Source organism: Bactrocera dorsalis, chromosome 2, assembly GCF_023373825.1.
Source record: "Bactrocera dorsalis isolate Fly_Bdor chromosome 2, ASM2337382v1, whole genome shotgun sequence".
Lineage (NCBI taxonomy): Eukaryota > Metazoa > Arthropoda > Insecta > Diptera > Tephritidae > Bactrocera > Bactrocera dorsalis.
The window spans coordinates 441,159-465,580 of NC_064304.1; the positions used below are offsets into that span (position 1 = coordinate 441,159).

A 24,422-nucleotide genomic window follows, 5' to 3' on the forward strand; every position below is an offset into this window, starting at 1 on the left:
TTATATAATAGCAATTAATTTTCAAGATGTAACGGCGATTTATATTCGAGTTGCCAATACAGTTGTTTGATTTTTATTTTTAGCTTGTATGTGCTTTGTCCATGTTAACCGTTTGTCCAGTGTGTGCCAGTATTTAACGCTATCACTTTGAGGTATATCATTGCCATTAAAAGCAAGGAAAGGCTATCACTTTGCTTAATGTAAATAAAACATGCATTGATTTATTAACGTTTACTTTCATTCTCTAGCAATCTAACCAAGATTGTATCTTATTCATTTCTTCTTGCACCAAATTAGTTGCTTCAACAGGAGACTAGCTTGACGACAATAGAGCAGTGTCGTCAGCATATCGCTCATTTGCTGCAAGACCGGCATAAGTCAAAAAAATCGATTCGCCAGAAAACGCGTTTAAAGTTTTCAACTTACTACAACCTTACACGGTGACTCCAACCTTACACCTCTTCTCAAGCGGAGCATATAAGATGTATTCATATGAATTTTTCACTCAACATGAAGTATGATATAACGAACAACTCTGCAGCATTAACTCCAAAATCACGTTTTTTGAATTATGCCGGTCTTGCAGCAAATGAGCGATATGTAGCAATAATACATTTTCAGTTTTAGGTATATCAGAGGTAAAAATGGTGTAAAGTACAGGACCAAGCACACCCTCCCCCTGGTACTCCAGCATTTATGAATCTTATATCAGACGTTTCGTCATATATTTTTACATAAAATGACCTACCAGTTAAATAAGACTTAAGAATTAGATATACCTGAGAGGAGAATATGTTTTTTAATTTGTATAGTAGACCATGATGCCACACTTTATCAAATGCTACAATTCCTTACGTTCTAAAGTGTCAATAATGTAGTTAACTACACGGTGACATTGTTCCGGTGTACTCTGATAACGGCGAAACCCAAATTGATGTTCAGGTATTACCTTATTCTCCTTTAATAGTGGCAATATTCTACGCAAAAATATTTTTTCAAATATTTTGGAGAATAAAGACAACAAACTGATTGATCTATATGAAGTGATTTCGTCCTCGGCTTTACCTGGTTTGAGCACCATCACAATTTCTGCACACTTCCACTGAGAAGGGAATTGGTTCAGCCTTAATATTGAATTATAGTTAAGTGTAAAATAAATATAGTTTAAAAAAACTAAAAAACACGTTTTTAAAGCATATCAAACTAAAAAGTGAAAAATAATTCTTTGTATAAACTAACAATAATAATGAAGGAAAAATTCCTGCATTATTGTGAGAAAAGCGTGGCATGCTCGATATATGAAAAATATGTCACAAAGATGTTGCATACTTTTAAGCGCATCTTTTTGGTGAGCTGCTTAAACTTACTATCGCCTTACTACAGTGTCGCTCAAATATTCTACGTTTCAGTACCACTTAAAAAAGTTACATACATACATTCATACAAATGAAGCTAATAAAAGCGTATTAAAAACATCATTCCTTTTTTAGGTAAGCACTTAGCTACTCTGGCATCAATTTTGTCATATCCTGGAGATTTCTTGTTGTTCAGTTTCTCGATTTCAGAACGTATTTCAGCAGGCATAATATGTTTCATTGGTAGATAGTTGACAGGGTATATCAAGAAATTCTAATATTGCAGCATCATTGTTGCTACCACTACAACCAAAAGCAGTGAACGTTGCTTCAAGGTATTTACTGTACGCATTTGCTTTGCTTTTGTCTGATCTACACCAAACGTTATTACCGTCTTTGATAGGTACATTTCTTTTTTTAGGTCTTTTTAGATATTTTGTAGCATTTAAAATCTTATGACCTTCATTATTTCTATAATTTAAACTCTCAATGTAATCAGAAATCGATTTATTTTTAAAATCTATTAATTTTTCGTTTAGCTCTTTTATGGCTTTATTTAGAGTAGTTTTGTCAATTGGATTTCTACTAATTTGCCACTTTTTTCGTAAACGTCTTTTACTCTGAATTAATGATCTAATCTCTGCAGATACATGACTGCATCATCCAGTTCAACTTGAGATTTAATAGAAGTATTAAGTATTATATTTTGCGATCTTGAAAAGCTCCAAATTCACTTTTATTGCTTAAAGCAAAATATTTTCTTTGCTTAACATTAACTGAAGTGTTGTAACTCACTATGAAAGTCGAGTGATCAGAGCTTAGTTCATCAGCGCTAACAGCATCTAACAGTTGAGTTGGAATATCTTTGTATACAGCAAAATCTAGAAGGGCAGGTATTTTTAATGGATCACTCGGCCAGTAGGTAGGCTCACCGCTTGACAGAGTTCGTAAATTATTCTTTATAATGCACATATAAAGCTCTCTATCCTTTGGATTTGTAGTACTTTAGCCCCACCAAGGATGCTAGCGTTGAAATCACCTCCTACAAAGAATCTTTGACCGAGAGAGCTGAAGAAACTGTGATATTCCGTGGTTGTTGTACCATGCCTTGGTGGTGAGTACAAAGCATAAATGTGTAAATCATTATTGTTAGACTTTACTTTTATTCCGGCACCTTGTATGGATGACGTTTGAATTGGTTCAAGTGCGTCATATTTGATACAAGACTTAATTAAGATTGCACAGCCAGTATGAGCCCTGTTACTTGGATGATTAGAGGCGACTATATCATAATTTTTTATTTGTAAGAATGTTTTATTTGTGAAGTGTGTTTTTTACACTAACATAATGTCAATAAAATTTTGATTTAAAAATATTTCAATAGCTAGTGGAGTGTTTGTTAACTCTATTTGTTTTTCTAGCAGCTGTTCAATTTTTATTATCTCATTTTGTTCATTTTTCGTATTACCTTTTAGTACTTTAGACTAAGTCTGCCTAGTGTTGTCACCTGCCTCATTGTTAGTGGAATTTAATTTAGGTAACCCATTACTTAAGCTAGGGAAGTGTCTGTTGGTCCGTAAATGTTTTCCTCTCTTCTATTATTTACATAAACCGGTTTTTTCGTATGAGTTGTTGGTATACAGCGCATTGAGTGCATTGAGCAGTTGGATGCATTAAATTACATTTTACACATTGATACGGTTTTTTGCAATACGTTTTAGTACGCCCAAATTCCTGACATCGATAGCATGGAACAAAGTCATTAGTTTGCGAGCAGCCTCTACCTTAATAATAGCATTATTTAAGTGCTGAAGCTCATACATTTCTTTATTGTTGGCGTCAGGCTCCAAATCAACAAAGAACATTGATAGTGGATGCTTAGTGATTCTACTTTTAACATTAGAAACATTTCTTACTTTATGACCTAATGCGGTAATGTTACTAATTATTTCCTCCAAAGCAGTGGAAAAGTGAATACCTTTTATCACTGCTCTATATGATCACTCCTGTTTGGGTTGATGTGTGAAAGCACACCTTAACACTATCTAAATGTTTAACAACTTTTCTATATGAATCAATATTATTTATCATACCTCTAATTTGTACATCACTTAGCTATTTATGTATATCTAAAATCTTTTTTGGCAATTACATATATATACTTGAAATAGAGTTTATTATTACACTTATGTTATGAACTCCAGGTATGATTAACGGCGGTGGCTTTGGAGCATTCAATACTTCTCTTTCGTTTACTGATACGTTCTCACCATCGTTTAACACAGTATTGTCATCATCACTGAGAACCGGCAGTGTGGAAACTCCTCATATAACGGTACTGTTAAAAGCTACTAAAAGCGCAATAAATCAATACCTTAATACACCACTGACACTAACCTCTGCCTTGGAGAGTTTTATTGGGCACGGTGTAAAAATTTAATAATGAGCGTGGCATCGCCCACTTTTTGGTGAAATCACATATCTCGGGACCCGACGAACTGAATTTGGTATATGGCCATCTTTTCATATTCCTATGAGTCACAGTATGAATGGGAACGAAATCGGACTTCCCATGTAGCACAATTTTAAATTCCGCTTGATATTTCACTCTCCAATACATAAATCAAGAAGAAATTAATACAACGGGATAAAACTTTGCACAAAGAATTATAACCAAAAATTATTGAAATCCAACAAAAACTGTTCAAGCCCTAGGTACCGAATATTTGAACCCCAGCACCTATAGTTGACTTTTGATTGAAAATAGCGGTGAATATTTGAGATATACATATGATGGGAGTTTTGCGATGTCCCTTCTCTTCCAATCAAGTCGAATCGGGCCAATACTTCCCTTAGCTCCCATATATCTAATATAAAGATTTTGAAACTTCCGAGTGACTTTGTACCTAAAATAGATAAATTAAAGTGAAAACTTGACCTAGTCCCTATATAACTAATATCAGGATTTTTGAACATCCGCCTGATTTTACTCTATATAATTGTTTTTTCAGCATGTGGTGTTAATAGTTACATAGATAAAATCGGGTCGATACTGCAATAACTCCTAACAAATTTTGGTAAGTCATTCGTAATTATTATTTTCCATGCTAAGTTGCAATTTACCCAACTTAACAAAAAGCATGGGACTTCTTCTATTCCGCCATCGCAGGGGCGGATCCACGGGGGAAGAACTCTCCCGCAGTTTCAGTGGGTCACAAAAAATATAAGAAAGCAACAATTAAACATTCGATAAACAAGTACAAAAATATATAGTTCTCCCCTAAAAACCTACTCTGGATCCGCTTTTATGCCATCCTGCGATCGAAGGCAGGCGTGTACATACATCTGCCTCTTTAAAATTCTTATCGAAATAAAAACCTCTGAAAGTATCCTAAAAAATTTAAAAACCCTAAAGATATACCATTCGACACTTTTGACCTCCAGCTATCAGGGAACTATTAAAGCAAAATCAAAGCAAATGCGTCAAATAACGCTTGTTTACCCATGTGTTTTAATGGCAGAAACTTTTGATCATTATACAGATTATTGAAACTGTTCCGGTTATAGGAGACCAAGTTTAATTTTTGCAATCGCTCAGCATACGTCTAATTATTTATTTGGAGAAGAAAAGATGTAAAGTAAAATAAATTTTGGAACTTATTGTCTAAATACATACATAAAAATGTATTGTAATAAAATAAAATTTACAATTAGAAGTAGTATAATTAAATTACCCGCTGGATTTTTATACTCTCGCTAAATTTGGTTACAGAGTATAATTGTTTTGTTCACCTAACGGTTGTTTGTATCACATGAAACTAATCGAGATAGATATATGTACTTGTACTTATATAAATATATTTATATGTACATAATTAAAAAGGCGAAACTACTTGAAATCATGGATATAACTTAACTAAAAATGGAGGCATCTTGATGCAACTTGCTACATACGGTAATTGGACCATTGCCATGTAAACAAAACTAAATTAAGATACAAAACTGTAACGCAACTTAGGTTTACTTCCCATATAACAAGTTTTTAAATTATCTTCTGATCCTTTCACTTTACAGTATACAAATCAAAAACCAATGAAGTTATCAGAATAAAACTTTACACTGTGATCTCACAATGTGTCCAAATCGGACTATAACTTTTCAAGAACCCAGACACCAAATATGTGGACCTCAGAGTGCACATGACTGATTTTTAATTGACCATATCGGTTAATCTGTGAAATCTAATAGCAAAATTAAGTGAAAGTATAATAGTAGACATACTATTGTTTAATGCCAAATATTTGCGATATCGATCCACGAAATACCTCAGCAGCTTCCCTATACTAAATATAATGATTTTAATTAGTTCAGAATGAACATGAGATTTGGTTAATACTTTTTTCATATACTCCATATATTGCGTAGTCGAAAATTAGTAAAAATAATGAAGAAATCCGCTATATTTTGAAATTTTTGTATAAAAAAGGAAGAATGCCACGCAAGCCACCAATGAAATTTGTGAAGTTTACGGATCGATTTACTTTGATGAAATAATGTCTCTAGCGGAAAAATGGCAAAAAGTGGTCGACCAAAATGATATATACATATTTCTTTATTTTTTATATTATTATAAATATAAAAAAAAAGTTAATATATAATTAGAACTATGAGAAGACTTTCCGACTACCCAATATTAAATTTAGCTTTGATTAAATTTTTATTACACAGGCATTTGAACCTTGTTACGAGAATACAAAATGTTCGGTTACATCCCTACTAAGCCCTTCCTTACTTGTTTTTTTTTTTTTTTGCGGGTGAGGGGCGGAAAATGTCTTCTGCATTATCATAACTGTCGTCAAGTGCTGATTAAGACAAGTGGTTGCTTCTTCCAAAGTTCAGAAAATGTTCCAACATCGAGGCAGGCGTTGTGAATATTTAAGATTATTTTGTATATTTCGGCTGGTATCCCGCCAGGACCAGATAATTCGTTAATTTTTAATTTGCCAACGGCCAGTTGCAGTTCCTCGAGAGTGAACTGGAGAATTTCCGAACCTATAACCTTTTTTGGTTCACTTGCTTTTTTCATGTTACATAATTACTTTAATTTACTCTATCTGAATAATTCCTAAATAAGTAAGTAAAATAAATAATAATAATAAACATTTTATTTGAAAAAAAATATATTGCCTGTTCTGACCAGTGAGGCTCTTTTTTTATAGGTGTGGAAGGGTGCGTTTGTGACATTATCCCCTTTAACCACTTGATTCGCTCATGTTACACAAACAAAAGGATTTCATACCTGACAAATTAATATTTATGTGATTGAAATTGTATTTGTATGTAAGAGCACATTTCTTAAGGCTAAATGAGTTAGTGAAATAAATAATCAAATGTTTTTTAAAAAGTTGACTACATTTATTTATTTCAAAAAAATATCGTCATCTTAGCCAGTTGCTGTTGCTTGTTTGTTTTTTTTTTTATATTAAGGAATGATGATAATATTTTATTAGGTTTAATGCAAAAAGTCAAAATCTCAGCTGAGTTAATGTATCAATAAACCATTTATTTATCCGAGGCCGTGGTCGTCAAAAAAGCCCTGTGGAGTCTCGTCCTAAAATGAATAGCAAATGATTTGAGTCATAAGACGACGAAATTAGTTTGAAACCGTAATCTGTTTATAAGGCATTTACAAATAACTAAAGTTCCGAAGAAACAGAGGTATTTAAATATTATTATAAAATTCGGTGCAAATTTGAAATTAATATAGGGTATGGCAATAGTATTTTGTAAAACAGTTTTCTCTAAATTTATATAAAATAAATAATAATACATATACTTACAGTGTTTGTACATAAAAACTTCCAGTGTGATCACATGACAACCATTAAAAGACAAGTAGTACGAAAATTAAGTAGTAGGAGAGAATAGTGCTACATATATTTTTAGATCTTATGTAAGTGTTTACTATATAAAACAGAAATATACGTATGTACACACAAAACAAACATTTTCAGTATATATTTAGGCAAACAAATAATTTTAGATCCATTAATTAGATATAGAGGCCACAAGAAGCAGTAGCAGAGAAAGTATATTAATGTATTTATTAAGTAAAAATTCAAATTACAAAATTGTACAGAAGAAATTTACAGTGAAATAGAAATAATAAAAAATAATAACTTATAAACCAAATAACCAATACAAAAACTACAGGTAAACAAATTAATACACACTACAGTTAGGATGGAGTGTATATATGGACATACATATGCCCTTTTACGTATAATTTAAATGAAAGCAAAGTGTTAATATTTTAATAAATAATTTAAATTTATTCATAATACCATTTTTTTTTAATTTCGTACCATTTCTCAGTTTTCAAAATAATTAAAACCAATCGTACAAAACCAATACATATTATATGAACTGACAACGTCCATATATTATGCTCAATAATTTGGTGGTTAGTTCATTCCAGAGAACTGCAACGAGTAATACATTTTTGTTCATGTACACAAAACGAACCGTTTGTCCTCAAATCAGCGATAGAGAACAACTTTGAATCACTAGCGATCAGCTTAGACATGATTTGTTTATGAACGTTCGCATTAGCAGAAAATACCCGAAATGATACATACTCATGCTTTGAATTGATAAACATTGTTGTCTATGATGAACAGAATTGATTTGATTGTGTTTTTGGCACGAGTGTTTGTTCTAATTTAATCATACTCGTTGCAGCTCTCTGGTACATACATACAGTGAGTTCCAAAAGTGTTCACGTATGGAACATTTTGTTTTTTTTTTTCGTTTAATTTCATCCAATTATGGCAACATTTATTTTTAAATTATCTGGTCACCGAAGTGATCTCTCTATAAAACCATTGATTGATGCGATGTGGATCTTGGTATTTTTCATTAGCCCATAGAGCGAAGCGTTGTCGTTTGGGAAGGTCGAGCGCCTTCAGTTCTTGCACAAGCTGCATTTTAAAGGACGTAAAATGGGCCAAGTCGTTCCATACGTCAGTCCGAGTTGCTGTGAGCAGCGCCGAATCGACTCTTCGCGGTCTTCGTGTACTTTCTCAGCTATGGCGTGGTTTATTTGGTCGAATATTATCCAATAATGAATGCTGGGTATCAAGATGGGTGATGGTGTTGCGAATAGTATGCTCAGTAGGCCGATTGACTATGTTGACTATAAGTTGAGCGAAGTGCGGGAATTTTCGTAACATAATTGAACGATTTGTAAACGTTGTTCAGGCGTAAGTCTTCCCATGATAAAATGCCAAACAATACTGATCATATTTTCATGACAGCTTGACAAGTTTCACGCGTGAACTGTCCAAAAAACGGCAATTGAAAACAGTACCTCTACTGGATCACCCGTTACTTAGGTTTGTAAAAAAAAAATAGACATCGATCATTGGTGATTTATCAAACCTACTCAATTTTAAGATATGATTAAACAAGTATGAGATATGGTTTTTGGTCCATAAGTGGGCGACGCCACGCTCATTTTCAATTTTTAAAAAAAGCCTGGGTGCAGCTTCCTTCTGCCATTTCTTCCGTAAAATTTAGTGTTTCTGACGTTTTTTTTAGTCGGTTAACGCACTTTTAGTGATTTTCAACATAACCTTTGCATGGGAGGTGGGCGTGGTTATTATCCGATTTCTTCCATTTTTGAACTGTATATGGAAATGCCTGAAGGAAACGACTCTATAGAGTTTGGTTGACATAGCTATAGTAGTTTCCGAGATATGTACAAAAAAAACTTAGTAGGGGGCGGGGCCACGCCCACTTTTTCAAAAAAATTACGTCCAAATATGCCCCTCCCTAATGCGATCCTTTGTGCCAAAAACAACAACGTGTTATTGTCGTCGTCTTTAGACACTAAGTTATGCAACTCTGGAAAGTTCAAATTTGTATGAAAAACCAGTGATTAAAAAACCGTACATGTCAGCGAAAAGCAAAAATGATCTCACTTCAACCACTTTACCTCTAAGTTCAAATTTTTTTACATTCGCTTATGGATTTGAACAGCATTTCAAATGAAATTAATGCAAATCAAATGAAGAGGGCTTTGAAAACTAGAATGTCTATGCTTTATAACAGCAAAAAAAATGAAGTGTTGCCATATTTGGATGAAATTCAATGAGTAAAGTAAATTCTACAATTCCTGAACGCTTTTTTATTTTCAGCATCATACCTGTTAAATTTCGCTAATTACATACATTTATTCAAAGGTAGTCAAAAATAATTGTATAAAATTTAAATTATAATTTATTTTCAAATTTCTCTCCAAAAACACAATGGATTATGACCCAACATTTACCAAAAGGGAGTTTAAAGTAATATTGATTAATATAGAACAATATGTACCACTGCAACTTACAATAGATTATTTTCCTTCTATTTTCAAACCGTTCTTGGGAATACTGCAGCGATACTTGGACGTATGGTATATAAATTTGGATTCGTTCCGGTTAGAGTTTTTAACAATAAAACAGTCAAATTTGAAACTTCCGTACATTCAATCTCATAGATTTTAAGTTACCACAAATACATCATAAATAATTAAACAACAATATATACCAACATAATTTTTTGAGTTTAACTGTTTTTTAACAGTCGAATGTTGAGTTTAAAGAAACAACAATATTTTTTCACATTAATTCAATATAAACATTATTACCATTAAACATTATCAAATCTTAAAAAGAGTTTCGCCCATTCCAGCTTTTCAGTTTTGCATGGGATAACGATTTCACATACTTTTGTTATTGTTAACAAATGCTTACTTTTGTGAGCGTAAGTTATAAGTTTACTATAGATATAATTATGTGGAATTGGAAATAAATGTGAAACTTGAAAAAACTTCTGAAGAACTGATGTGGCAATTTGACATTTTGCTCATTTACGTCTTCTTTTTCACATTTTGTTGGAAGAAAATTGTAAGAGACTACGAAAGCTTCCCAATGAAAAGCTCTCATTGTTAAATTTAATTACTCTGACCTTTTATATAATAATACCACATTATTTAAGATTTTTACTCAGTTTTATGAGCAAATGCACATGTAGATTTGCATATCATGAACAAAGATACATGGGAACTTCCATAACTCGAATTTCTTCATAACTGGAACTCTCTATAAACAGCTGAACACATAGAACTCACCGCGCGTAATTATCCCTTCAAACATTGCTATTAGAGATAGTTAGAATTGAGGTGAACAATGAATTTTTACTCAGGCGGATTTGTAACAGATGATATTGAAGAACGGAATATTTAAACCCCAATTTAAATACAAATATTAATACACTAAACATATTAAAATCTCTTTTCACTGAAACAAACAAGCAAAAATTATATGTTCACCTAAATTTTACAAAATACCTGTTTTATGTACAAAATTATGCAAAAACTTTATGTGATGTACTCAAAGTCTCGAGTTAAAGAAGTTCAGTTCATGTACATACATATTTCATAATCATTGTTACAAAAAAAATCATTAATAATTTTTTTTTCAAATATTCGGTTTGATTTCGTTAAAACCATTCTTACTTCGCTTTATTATTTTTGTATATATGTACATACAATATTAAAATTACCAAATGACCCTTATCTCTAAACTACTAAATGTAAATTCAAAATAAGATCGGTATTTTAATATTTATATGGTAAATTTCTTACAACATTTTACAGTAGTCCAATGTCTCTTAAAGTGCCCTCAACAGCTTCGTCCTAAAGTACAAAAAAAAACAAAAAAAAAAAACACAAAGTAAGAGTGTATAATACCTCTTCATCTATACATAAGCAAATATGACAGATAGCATTAAATGAAGCAACCAATATTTTTAGTTTAATGAATATAACTACAAAAAATAAGTATATAATAATATGATATCTGCTTGTCCAGGAAATATTGAATTCATAATAAAAATTAAAGATATATGTAAATTACAGACAATACATAATCTACTGGTGATAAAATTTTGGGATCTACTGCAAAGTCTTTAACGCAAATCTAACATTAATAGGTTTTCTGTATTTTATACGAATATCAATAGGGGTATTCAGACCAGCCTTGTTAATTCGTTAGTCGTTATTCGGTAGTTTTTTACATGTATTTTGGTTTTTGTAAAATTAACAGACTATCGTTCTACCGAGTAACAAACTATCCATCTGGCAAGCTTGATAATTGTTTCGTTACTCGGTAATCTCACATCAGCTGTTCTCCTGCTCCTCTTCTCCATCAACTTAAAGTACTTACCAGTAATAAATTTGATCTGCTCCACATAATTTTCAATTAAATGACTAACAATTTTTGATTTTGCACTTTGTTGAGGCATTTTTACTTTATAATAAAATTGAATCAGCTGTTTCGGAATAAAATTTACCTTACTACAGAGGTAGAATAAAAAGTACGTTCACAGTTAAGCCTTTTAACGAAGTATCAACTAACGAATTACCAAATTAACAGGCTTCGGTCTGAATACCCCTAATGTATTACATTTAAATAACTCAGTATACTAATGTAGGTCGCTTCGATCAAATCGTCGATGTCATATAGTACATGAGTATATATTATTTACACATATATTTTATTTAAGTAAAAGTATTCTGTCAGTATTTTTTGTCTAGCGCCATACATAACTCATAAATACAATTGCAATGAATTAAAAAAGGTGTAATAGTTAATTTAATATATAATATCATAATAATAAAAAATTTACAAATACAGTTGGTGCTACTCACTTGCAGATATTCACATTATTCAATTATAAACGTATTCTCTAGATTTGGAGTTGACAACACATGTATACAATATAAACAACAAAAACGATCACACAGTACAACACACATTCTTTTGGGAGTGAACGAAGCCAATTTTTTCAGATAAATTATTTTGTAGGTTTTGATTCCCCAAACTATTTGTACGAAGGGTTGCCTATATGGGACAAAGTCTATTACTGGACGTAAACTTTCAACAAACCTCTAATGTGTTTACTTCGAATTTTTTTATTAGTTAAGTTATGAATTACTCAACCTTTTAAAAATAAACATGTTGGAAAAGAAACATTAACTTCATTGATGAATCTTATACCGCAAGTAATGAATTTTAATGCCATACGTATGTATACCATACGTATACTAAGTATGTACTTATCAGTAAGTAGTGTAATTATACCCATATGTAAATAGGTGCAAGAATAAATCTTGACCATTTACTTATACATATAAGTATGAAGTAAGTATTATGAAGAAAATAAATAAGATGTACAAATAAATAAATTATCATCTGAATAGGGTTAATAGAAAATGATAATTTTAATAAACAACTAGTAGCGGCAGGGTAAAAACTAAATAAGTAAACAAACAGTATATTTAGTATATTAATTTACTAATGAAAAATATTTTATAAGACAATTTTCAAAACAATATATTGACTTGGAATTTAGATGAGTAGGTTTGAAGGGTATGGGAAAAAGTGTTATTGTAACTAGTTGCATGTACGTTTTGTGTGTCAATATCATAAGTAGAAATTTATTATATTCGGTATTCATAAAGCAATTGAGACAAAGTTAGAAAAATAAGAGTAGTTGTAAACTTTTGAACATACATATGTAGTTGATTCTGGTACAGTCGTCAAGACAAATATGGCAAATAAACAGATATGGAGAGAACTACTCTAAGATGACTTTTTGAGATAATTCATAGCGTATCCTTTGAATGTTGTAAGTTTTGCCCTGCCAAGGCAAATTCAAGAATAATTTTCAAAGAAATACGTATTTTTTGTTTTTTCGTCTACTAGTCGGCACTATTTATTACTGTATCGCGAAGAGTTACAGAGCTAAATTAAAGGTCTGAAATGTCTTGCCACGAACGTAATACTTCAGAGATTATGATCGTGTTGTCTCTTACAATACTTGCTGGTGTAGTTGTCTCATTTGAGTGTTGGCTGACAGCACTATTTATAGTGCTTAGTTAGCAACACTATTACACTAGTTCGAAAATGACACCAGCCGAGCTAAAAGTACGCATAACAATATTCGTTTTCGAAACCGGATACCGATGTAATATTGTCTAGCATAATTGAAAGTAACCTGTGATGGACCAGTAGTTGGTAAATGTCTTATGCCTCGCTGAGTTCGTTTCGTTGCTACGTTTATCAATCAAAGTGAGTGAAATTCAGATGCAGAATCTGCCTCGGACTTAATTCTGGTTGGATCAAGGTTTACAATGCAACCGGGTTGAGTTTTTGTTATATTTCTACTTACCGATCTAAAGATATTAGATCGCTAAAAAAGCCTATGTCATCATAAAACCGGCGCTATTCCGGCAATGTAGAACTGGCTGTCGTCGAATAGACGCTTTGGTATTGATATTGTATTAATCGATCCTTATTTCATAGTTTATACTTTTATTTATTCGTGTGATCCTTTGTATATAATTATGTATGTACATACGTAAATTATAAAGTTTAAGATTTACAAATTAACAAGTCAACTTTAACCAAACCAGTAGCTTTGGTACTTAGTTTATTAAACCCTACGAAGGTTAGTATGTTATGTACATAGTAACATTATAAATTAGTGTGCATAAGTAATAAATTGAATAAGTATATTTAATTTAAATACTCATTGAAATCCTGTTGTAGTTGATCGATTTCGTCATTTTTGCGGGGTAAGCATAAATTGTAATGAATTATAATAATATAAAAAGAGGTTAAAACATTGTTAATAAATATGTTTAATTTATGTACATAAATTTGACACGAGTTAATGAAAAATGCATACTGGAGACTATCAACGCATAGAGAAGGCTTCGATAATTACATGCAGCGTGCAATCGATATTAAATTAAGCATATAAAAAACACAAAACAAAAACTTTGCGACCATAATTATTATTAACACGAATATTACTGTTAATGAAAGATTTATTCTGAAAGAGTTATATTTTTAATCTGAAAGGTAGATATTGCAACAAAAAAAATGAACAAAGCATAACCAATTGTTTATGAAATAAATAACTGCTGAGTAAATTACAACGAATTGTCACGCGTTTATACACTCAAATAAATTCTTTTTATTTTTGAACGTTCCGCCATAAATATTACAATATAGCTATAAATTTTGTCGTAGAAGGCTTTAATGCCAAACAAACATAGACACTGATGAAAATTTACACTTTTCTTTTAATAACAAGTGTATATTGTAATTGTTTGTATTATACTTAAAAAATGTTTGCTAAGCAAATAATAGAACTTCGTTTGCATTACTTTTAGAAATTAGGGGGCATTTATAAATATTTTGTTATAAGAAACATTTAATTCACGCAGACAATTTTAATATTTAAGCATGCATGCATGCAGAACATTACAACGGAAATAACAATGAAGTTAATACATACATAAATAAATACAGTTTCTTTAAGTAATATAACAATTTATCTAATAACATATGTATATGTAATCAACTCATTTATGTAACAATATTAATAAAATCCGTAAATAGTTTAATGCAATAAAATTCGAATTATCTTCTAACATTTTAATAGTGTGGAATAGAAATGTGCAAAATTTATTCATTTAATCTTAAATAATTTAAGGGTTTACATGAGTTTCACGGCTTCAAAAAATTTATAGTTTTGGAGATGCAGCCTTGAGGACAGGTATGCTCCCGAGATCAATTATGTACATAATCATTTAAAACTGTCGTGTTTCTTGAAACTGTACTTTTATTGTAAAGTCAGTTGTCCAGATTTCTTGTGAATTACGCACCGATCTTAATGAAAATTTAGGCATGTGTTCGAGATATAATTTGCAAAGTCATGGACGAAGGAATCGGGTTTTGAATATGACGAACTTCAAAAACGTCAATTACAATGCATTCGAACAAAGTTTAATTTTATGTAGATAGATAGATAGATAGATTATTAGTGAGGTATTGCACCGCGACTTAGGGTTTATTGTGCCCTCTCCTATATCACATGTATTCACCAAGATCCAGCAGCCTGAATAGTTCCAGGAGTTTTCTGGGCGCTACTGAGGTGACGTGATCCCTGTCAATGTATATGAAACCCAGGGCCTTAAGACTTCCTGCACCAATATTTTCCGGTGTTTTATGTAATGCAGCCGGAATATTTGTTACATTAAATCATGTTTTGAATTGCATAAACCTGGTAGTCGATGCGCAGTGACAGAAAATCGCGCATCACAAATAAAATTGATGCTTTTTGACATTTACATATACATACATATATGCAACGATGGCGTAGTCGGTTTGATAAGCTTTCTTAACAAAATCAAATCTTGCTTTAAATTCAAAGATTTTGGCAAAAAAAAACATAATTATAATGGCAGGAATATAATTTATTTTTTATAAATATTTAAATGATGAACAAATTCCATATGAATCCATCCTCCAAACTGAAGGAATTATTTATAATGAAGCTATTTGAATTAATTGTTATAATTCTTTATTTTTATAAGATCGCAGCAAGCGAACAGAAAGTAAACTTTGTAGTTAAAGTATTATACAATATCAAATTATACAACGCATCATTTTGGAATGTTGTTTGTCGTTGCATTTCGACGATGCATAAATACTATATCGATACTTTGCAGTAGGACGTTTCCAAAATCAGCCTATTTCACAAAACATTGGCAAAATACAACACAGGTATCAAATTATGATTTTACGATGCTTTATGACACGTTGTGAGTACCCCAAATATGTATATTTGGAATCAAATATTTTATTTTTAAAAAGGAACCAAGCCTAGCTCGAGAACACCCATATAACCCCTTAAGAAATAAATTAAACTTTAATATGTCATAAGGTAAATTCATAAAAGATGAAAGCTGCAGCAAAAAACAGATATAATATATTCGTAAAATTAAAATAAGAATCGCAGAAATAATGCACTCCAAACACTAATAGCACATTTGTTTCTTACTTACAACTTGTATGAATTTACCTTGATAGTCGATTATATTTTTTGGAGTCAAAGTTTGAAAAGTTTTGAAATGGTATCTCATTATTAAAGGGTTGCTTTATAGAGACCAAAGAGTCTTCAAAAAAATTTGCATTTAGAAGAATGAAAGGAGGGCGTAAAGAATCCCTTGAAAGGATGCCGATTTTCAAAGAGCCAGCTAGAAAGCTTCTAATCGAGCAAATCTTTAACTATTGAATAATGATATCGGAACACAATATGAACAGAAATATGTTTCTTTATATGCGATGTACATTTAAAAAAATATATTAAGTGAAAACTAAAATAATACAAAGCAAAAGGAAATGTTATGATAAATATTAATATTGTTACGAATAACGTTGAGTTTGGTGTGTAGGAAATGTATATTCAGATAATAAATTTGAATGCTTCAAAACTAGAATATAATGCAAAACATATAACTATAGCTATTATAAAAAATATGCCCTCTCTTCTACATTTATTAATAATATTATGTTTTTATATCTTTAGTTCTACAAGTCATATGCTTCTGGTGTACTGACCTCTTGTAGTAAATCCTGGGATGCAATTGCTTTAAGCACATTTTTTTTGGAAGTCTCCTGTATTTCACCACCAATTAACAACTCATCCAAGATAAAGTATGCTTTTTCAAAATTAAAAATTATATCCAATTCGCAAACCTAAATATAGAATGCTTAGTAAGAAAAAATCATTCAATTCATACTGAGTATCTAATCTAATCATCTCCCAACATTACAATGTCATAATATTATAATTATATTTTTACACTCTAATGTCTTTTTAATTAATATTAATGGTAACGATATGCAAACAAACAAGAAAAACGTAGCACTGAAGCTATAATACCCGGCAGTGGGTTGCAGATCACAGTGATATTACTGGTTACTATGAAACAGATGAATTAACCAGAACAGGGGCTCTGCAATTAGTGGGAATTTACCTCTTTGATATTTAATCGACAAATATGTTATACATACAGCTGAGTCTGTCAATTCCTTAACAGGTCACTGTCTAACAGACATATCAGCAGACTATCGTAGAAGCTGCCTATAAAACCTCTTCTATGCGAATGCATAGGGTGTCTTCACGATGTTTCGGAAGTTGCACAGATAAAACTTGTTGTACTGATGACCTTTGCGTACATACAGACAGACGGATGGCTAAATCGACTTGGCTTGTGATGCTGATCATTTATACATACATACATATATATGTACATATTCACAGCATATACATATATATATATGTACAGTGTTGGAAAAAATAATAGAAACGGGTTGTTTACATATAATAAATCAATTATATCAATACTTGTTAAAAATATTTCTTGAAATGGCCCACCCTGCACAAATAGCTGTTAACAGTTACTGTTTTGCAAACCCGTTTTTTTCCGCTAGTTTGTCTTATTTTGCCTCTATATGCGAGAGAGTGAACAACTGAATAGTAGCGCTTGGAAAAAATAATAGAAACAAAACGTGTTTGTTATTATTTTTGCTTTTTAAAAGGTAAAAAATTTGTTTTTGATGCTTCTAATTGTGTTTTAAAATAATGTAAAATGAATTAAATTTATACTATAGGTTATTTTGCCATAAAAACTAATAAAATGGGCCGAGCCAAACACTGCACGGAAGAGGAGAAGAATGTAATAATTAACTTGAGAAAAAAAGGAAACTCAATGAGTAAAATAGCAGATATGGTTAAATGCTCCAAGAAGAAGGTGTTCACTGCCCTTCATAGTGCAAAAAAGCCTGAAACACGAGGTAGAAAACGAAAAATGACTGCTGGCGATGACAGGCGTTTAATCCGCCATTGCAAAGCTAACCCTTTTCTGTCCTCTAGAGAACTGCAGGTGGAATTGAGTTTAAATGTATCAACCCGAACCATTAGGTACAGGTTGTCAGATGCCAAACTTCCTGCCAGAACACCTAGAAAAGTACCCTTGCTAAGCCTTAAAAACAAAAACAACAGGCTTGCTTTTGCCAGAAAACATCTTTTTCGTCAAAATTGGAAAAATGTGTTGTGGTCTGATGAGACAAAAATTAATATGTTTGGATCAGATGGTAAACAATACGTAAGACGTCCTACAAACACAGCATTTGATCCAAAATACACTAGAAAGACGGTTAAGTACAGCGGGGGTTCCATTATGGTGTGGGGTTGCTTCTCAGAGGAAGGCGTTGGTCCAATATTTTGGATAAAGAACAAAATGTGCGCAGTTGACTATGTTAACATATTGCAGACAATAATGCTTCCCTATGCTAAAGAGAAAATGCCATTAAGGTGGGAGTTTATGCAGGATAATGATCCTAAACATGCGTCGAAACTGGTAAAGCAGTGGTTTAAGAAAGAAAGGGTGCAAGTTATGGAGTGGCCGTCGCAATCGCCAGACCTAAACCCCATTGAACACCTTTGGGCAGACCTAAAGAAGAGAATCGGACCTTTTAAAGCCAGCAATAAGGACGAATTGTGGGCCCAGATTCAAAAATCGTGGAATTCAATTCCAAAGATCGTTTGCTCAAATTTGGTTCATTCGATGCACCGAAGATGCGAAGAGGTAATTAGGCAAGGCGGCGGTTCAACAAGATATTGAAACAATAATATTTTTGTAAGAAGTTTGGGTCAAACTGTAATTTATGAAGAAATTATATTATGTTTCTATTTTTTTTTCCAGGCCAAAAATAGAAAATGGCCACAATTTATTTGTGTCTTATAGCACTTGCTAAATAAATCTAGATTTTGATTAACTTTAACAAATATATTAAATCGTAATGTATTTAAATTGAAAGAGTTCTACAAACAATAAAAATATATCGAAAACTGTACGTTTCTATTATTTTTTCCAACACTGTATGTACATATTCCCTTTGGGTGTTAATACAGGGTGTTAATACATACTTCGTGGAAAATTTAAAATACCGCGTTCAAGGTATAAAATAAAATAAATTGGAATTATATTTGTAGCGATGATTAAATTTCCTACTCTATATAGACAGATAATTGATTTCATAATTCAGATACTTACACTTCCAAAATATTTATCCAATAGTTCGACATAACGATGAATGATTTCGAGAGTTAACAATTCATTATCATTTTGTTCAATAGCGCAACAAAAATATAAACTCGCATATCTAAAATAAATTAGAAAGAATATTCCAGATTATAAGCTGTAATATTTTTATATTTTTTTAAGATTTTTCGGTTACGAAATATTAAAATGTTTGCTGAATTTAATTATTTACTTAATTATTTAAGTTATAAATAATGAATAGCTTTTAATGAATGCACCTAAGCTATTTTTCCAATATCCTCTGCAAGCCTCAAATAAATTTCTGTTACAGTTTTTTACAAATCTCTTAAGGTCGAATTTACAAAACTACCTGAATCTCTTACTCGCTTATTACACGCAGCAACTTTTGTTTCGGCAACTCTTGGTTTATAGGCGAGGGGGCGACGAGGAGAGGAGAATCGCGCCGAGTTTCCAGTGTTCAGCAACTCGCTTTGTGTTCTCATTCGTAACAGTTCGCTGCGACGTTTTTCGGCATTCGTGTTCTTTCTTTCGTAGTACATAGTTGCATTTGAGTATATTTTTTTGAAATTAATATTTTGAATATATTTAAAAAATTTAATTTCATCTTTTGGCAAGTAATTTGCAAATATGTATACAGATATACATAATATAATATAAATATTTTAGAAAATGGAGTATGACAAAAAAATCGAATTAATTAAAGATATTGTGAAATGTATGGAGAAAGCCATACAAATTGATTCAGACGATAGTGAAAAGGGTGATATATGTGAAAGTCTGTCATATAATCTTTGTTTTAATTTTGAATTATAAATAAAATGTATTTCTTAATTGACATAACTGATTAATATACATATGTGATAGAGTGGCCCAAATACCTATAAGGAAAAAGAAACGACAATGGGTTAAAGTAAAGAGTAGACAATGGGTTAAAGTAAAATGAAAGAGAATGAAAAAAACTCGAACAGAGTTGCGCAACACAAGTTGCTCGTGTGAAGGTAATGGGCGACAGCAAAAGAGAATCGCCCGAGAACTAGCAACTTTTGTTGCCGCGTATAATAATAGACTTAGAGCGCTATTAGCATAAATGCATTAACACTCATTGCAACGCTTACCCATATGCGTAAGAGAGCGAGAAACGAAAAATGTGCTGAAGAGATTCAAGTAGCTTTATTTCCAAGACAATTATGTTACTACTCCTCTTTCTGCTAGCAAAACATTGCTACTCCTATTTTATTAAGTTACTGCTAATATGTCCGCACCGATATCAGACAACGGTAGGATATAAGTAGCTGCCATACAAACTGATCGATCAAACTCAAGTCCTTGAAAGAACACTTTTGATTTGATAAGGTATCTTTACGAAATTCGGCATGGATTATTATCCAAATCAACTAAGACTATAGCATATTTCATACAAACTGACACTGATTAAAATTAGATTTTATTGAATTAAGGGTTTGGGGTCAAATTTTCAACTCTTGAAAGTGCGTGTTTCTTTGATTTATATCCTCCAAAACTTTACTACTTCATATCAATCCATCTATTTTATATTAAATACTTCCCTGGTCGAACTAATACCGAGACGTCTTCAGTTTTTTCGCGAACAACTACTTTCTTCGTTGACAGCCTCCAACGGCGCTTCAATCAAAAAAGTACTGGTTGATCTAACACCGGGATTTATCAAGATAATAAAAATTCTCAAGGACGAGTTTTGTATTGACGAAATAATTTTTCCTTTTTTTGATTACAAAGTATGGTATGGACATAGAAGTTAAAAATATAAGTGTTATTTTCATTATAAATCAAAGCAAATATCTCAAAACCACACGTCAGTATATATATACAGTACAAAAATATCTTAGTTCAGTGCGAAAAACTTTGTAAAATGCTAGTTATTAAGACGTTTTAGTATTTAGTTGGGTCCCCATTGGCATCTATAACTGCTTGAAGATGCAGTGGCATTGATTCTGCTAAATTTGTCAACGCTGCAGATGTAATGCTGTTCCAAGGTCCCAATATGCGCTCTTAGAGTATAGCAGAGCTAGAAACTTGGTGCTTTCTAATTCTACGCTCCAAAATCTCGCAGACATGTTCAATAATATTCATATTTGGACTTTGAGGTGGTGTATTTAATTGTCTTGGAGTATAATAAAGCAACCAGTCCTTAACAATTTGCGCCGCATACATCGGATCGTTATCTTGTTGAAATATTTAACTGGAACCGAGCCCTAAATTATCCACCAAAGGCTTCAAATTATGTTGCAACAGAGACTTATACTTATAACCGTCCATTTCACCTTCAATAAAGTCCGAATTTCTAACTCCAGAGGCCGCAACAGCTCCCCAAACCATTACGCTGCCGCCACCGAGCTTCACAATTGATACTACGTTTTTCGGTTCAAGCGTGGCGTTAGTTTTCCTTCAAATTTTAGCCCTTTCATCACTATCAAAAAGGGTGAATTTAGAATCATCTGTAAATGAAACTTTTTTCCAAAAATCCATTTCCTTTTCTTTGTGTTTTTTGGCGAACTTTAAACGAAGTTTCCGGTTTTTTCATAAATAAAAGGTTTCTTCCGTGGTGTTCTACTGTGGAATCCGTTATCGTTTAGAGTTTTTTTTTATTGTTCTTGGTTGGATACTCATTTGTGACGTACTTACTATGCGTTCGGCTATATTTGGAGCATTTACTTTTGGATTTTGGTCTACTTCGTTGAGAATCAGGCCGACGTCTCTACGAGATTGTTTTTTTGGGCGTCCACTGCGCGGTTTATTTTCGTTGGAACCATTATTTTTAAAGTTTTTTAGAATTGTCTGTACTGTTGCTCGACTCAACTTCAAAACTTTAGAAATTTCACCATATGATTTTTTTTCTTTTCTTTCTTTTATCACCAAATTTCTTACATCAATTGATATTTCATTTTGCGTAGCCATTATAGCGGGTAAAATTTAGAATAGCATCCCCGGATTTCGGGCATAAAATAGGTATCACTGGAAAGGTGACGTTCTCCAGATCACGAAAATATATATATATAGTTGCCGCTGACTTATAGTTTTCGAGATATTCGCATTTAAAGTTGAAAAATTGACAACTTTTACATTGATAATTTGTGTATTGTGAGTAACTTTTTCTCTTATATTATGCACTTTTCACTTACTAACACTTCAGCGCGGCGCTTCAAAAAAAATAACCATGGCAGCACTTTTCTCATTGTGCAAATGCAGAGAATTGTAACTAAAATAAAATAATTAAAATAAAGCTTTATTTACAACAAATATTAAAAAAATGAATATGCAGAAACGTTATAGTGAAGTGTTAGTAAGTGAAAAGTGCATAATATAAGAGAAAAAGCTACTCACAATACACAAATTATCAATGTAAAAGTTGTCAATTTTTCAACTTTAAATGCGAATATCTCGGAAACTATAAGTCAGCGGCAACTATATATATATATTTTCGTGATCTGGAGAACGTCACCTTTTCATTGATACCCATTTTATTCCCGAAATCCGGGGATGCTATTCTAAATCCCAGCCATTATAGCTATTGAAGTGTTTAAACCACAACTAAATTCAATAAATAACAAACAATAAACATATTGAAATAAAATAAAAAGGCTAACGTTACTTTACTGTTATTATTACAATGTACAAAGTAGGAGATTTGAACTGTATGTAGACTTTTGTCAAAGCAATTTTTGAGTTTTTCATCCATAAATTTGTTGTTTTATGTTAAATAACGGATTTTTTTAGTTAATTGTTATTATAATAAATATTAGAATAAAACTGTATAAATACATTTTTCTAAAAAGTTTTTGCACTCCCATATCAATGGAAATAGGGGGTGTATGTAGACTTTTGTCCGCCACTGTATATTTCTTGATCTAAAGGACCTCCTCTATCCGCGAATACCCATTCTAATCCCGAAATCGGGGGATGCTATTCTAAATTCCAGCCTTATTATGTAAAATACCACCTTATTTTATTATTATTACCTCTTATAAACGATTTTGCAATCTTTCCACTCTAGAAAAGAGCACATCTTGGGTTTGCGAGCAAGGATTGTGGTTACCAATTCTCTAGTTATTTTCTTCTTTACTTTATCTGGATAAGCCATATACCATTTCTGCAAACGCAATTTGCCTTGTCGACTGAACAATAACATAAAAAGCATCTGCAATGCAAAGTGAAACCAACAGATTATTATTTGGTAAAATTCATATGAATTGTACTCACCATTCTTGAAGAAACTAAGAAACCCGTTCCTATTCCTTTTAATATTGGAATAATAAGTATAAAATATATTTAAGCTGAATCACCTATTTATCTAAATATTGTTGAAAAGTTCTAATCTCCAAATTAAGTGTCCAACTTATAACTTGTGATGTTTAATTTTAATCAAAACATGTATTCACATTAAACACTCGATACCATAAATATGATACTCGATACTTTCTTGTTAGACTTGGGAAGGCATACCCACAAGTTGGTTGATTGAGTTGGGCTAGAAATTGCCCTTGTCGTTACATACGACACAACTTTTAATACAATTTTGAGGCCAACTTCATTTTGAATATTCATTTCGTTGCTTAAACATGAGTTCGGAAGTTTTTGCTTTACTTATTATATATGACGCGTTCTCTTCGACATCCGAAATAAAATGGCAAAATCGTTTGAAATCGCACTAACCAACTAACAGAACCAACTTGTCAAAATATCAAAAAATTTTGATTTTCATCCAACCAGTTGGTACAACTCATACAACTGCCCCATATACGTAACAATCAGTTGTACAATTCGATGAAATTGGTACAATAATTGGTGCGTGTATGCCTCCCATAAGCTACGTTAATCAGGACGTTAAACGTTTAAAAAATTGCTTTCAAGTAGCAATACACTCATCCTTTACTACTACCTACACCTAATGAAATAGGTGTGAAATCAAATGTGGTTTAATTGTCTGGAATATGAATATTTCGATACATTCATGCATTGACATCAAAATATAATTATATTAAGGAATTTTTTAATGTGTC

The 24,422-nt window shown here is 31.9% G+C and overlaps 1 protein-coding gene across 4 annotated transcripts; it reads right to left on the reverse strand.

Moving 5' to 3' along the window:
- Positions 1-6,746: 6,746 nt before the first annotated feature.
- LOC105232614 (AP-1 complex subunit sigma-2) lies at positions 6,747-23,793 on the reverse strand. 4 transcript variants are annotated; one of them, XM_049447730.1, is made up of 6 exons: positions 23,623-23,792; positions 23,382-23,560; positions 19,378-19,486; positions 16,877-17,014; positions 11,047-11,097; positions 6,747-6,966 (listed from the first exon to the last, which is right to left on the reverse strand). In XM_049447730.1, the coding sequence occupies exons 1-5, from the start codon at positions 23,623-23,625 to the stop codon at positions 11,053-11,055; spliced, it is 474 nt and encodes a 157-aa protein (XP_049303687.1). In that variant the 5' UTR covers positions 23,626-23,792; the 3' UTR covers positions 6,747-6,966; positions 11,047-11,052. The 4 variants fall into 4 exon arrangements, with proteins under 4 accessions (XP_049303687.1, XP_011212662.1, XP_049303686.1 ...); XM_011214360.4 differs by lacking the exon at positions 11,047-11,097 and having other exon boundaries at positions 23,623-23,790; XM_049447729.1 differs by lacking the exon at positions 6,747-6,966 and having other exon boundaries at positions 9,051-11,097; positions 23,623-23,793.
- Between the last annotated feature and the right edge of the window lie 629 nt (positions 23,794-24,422).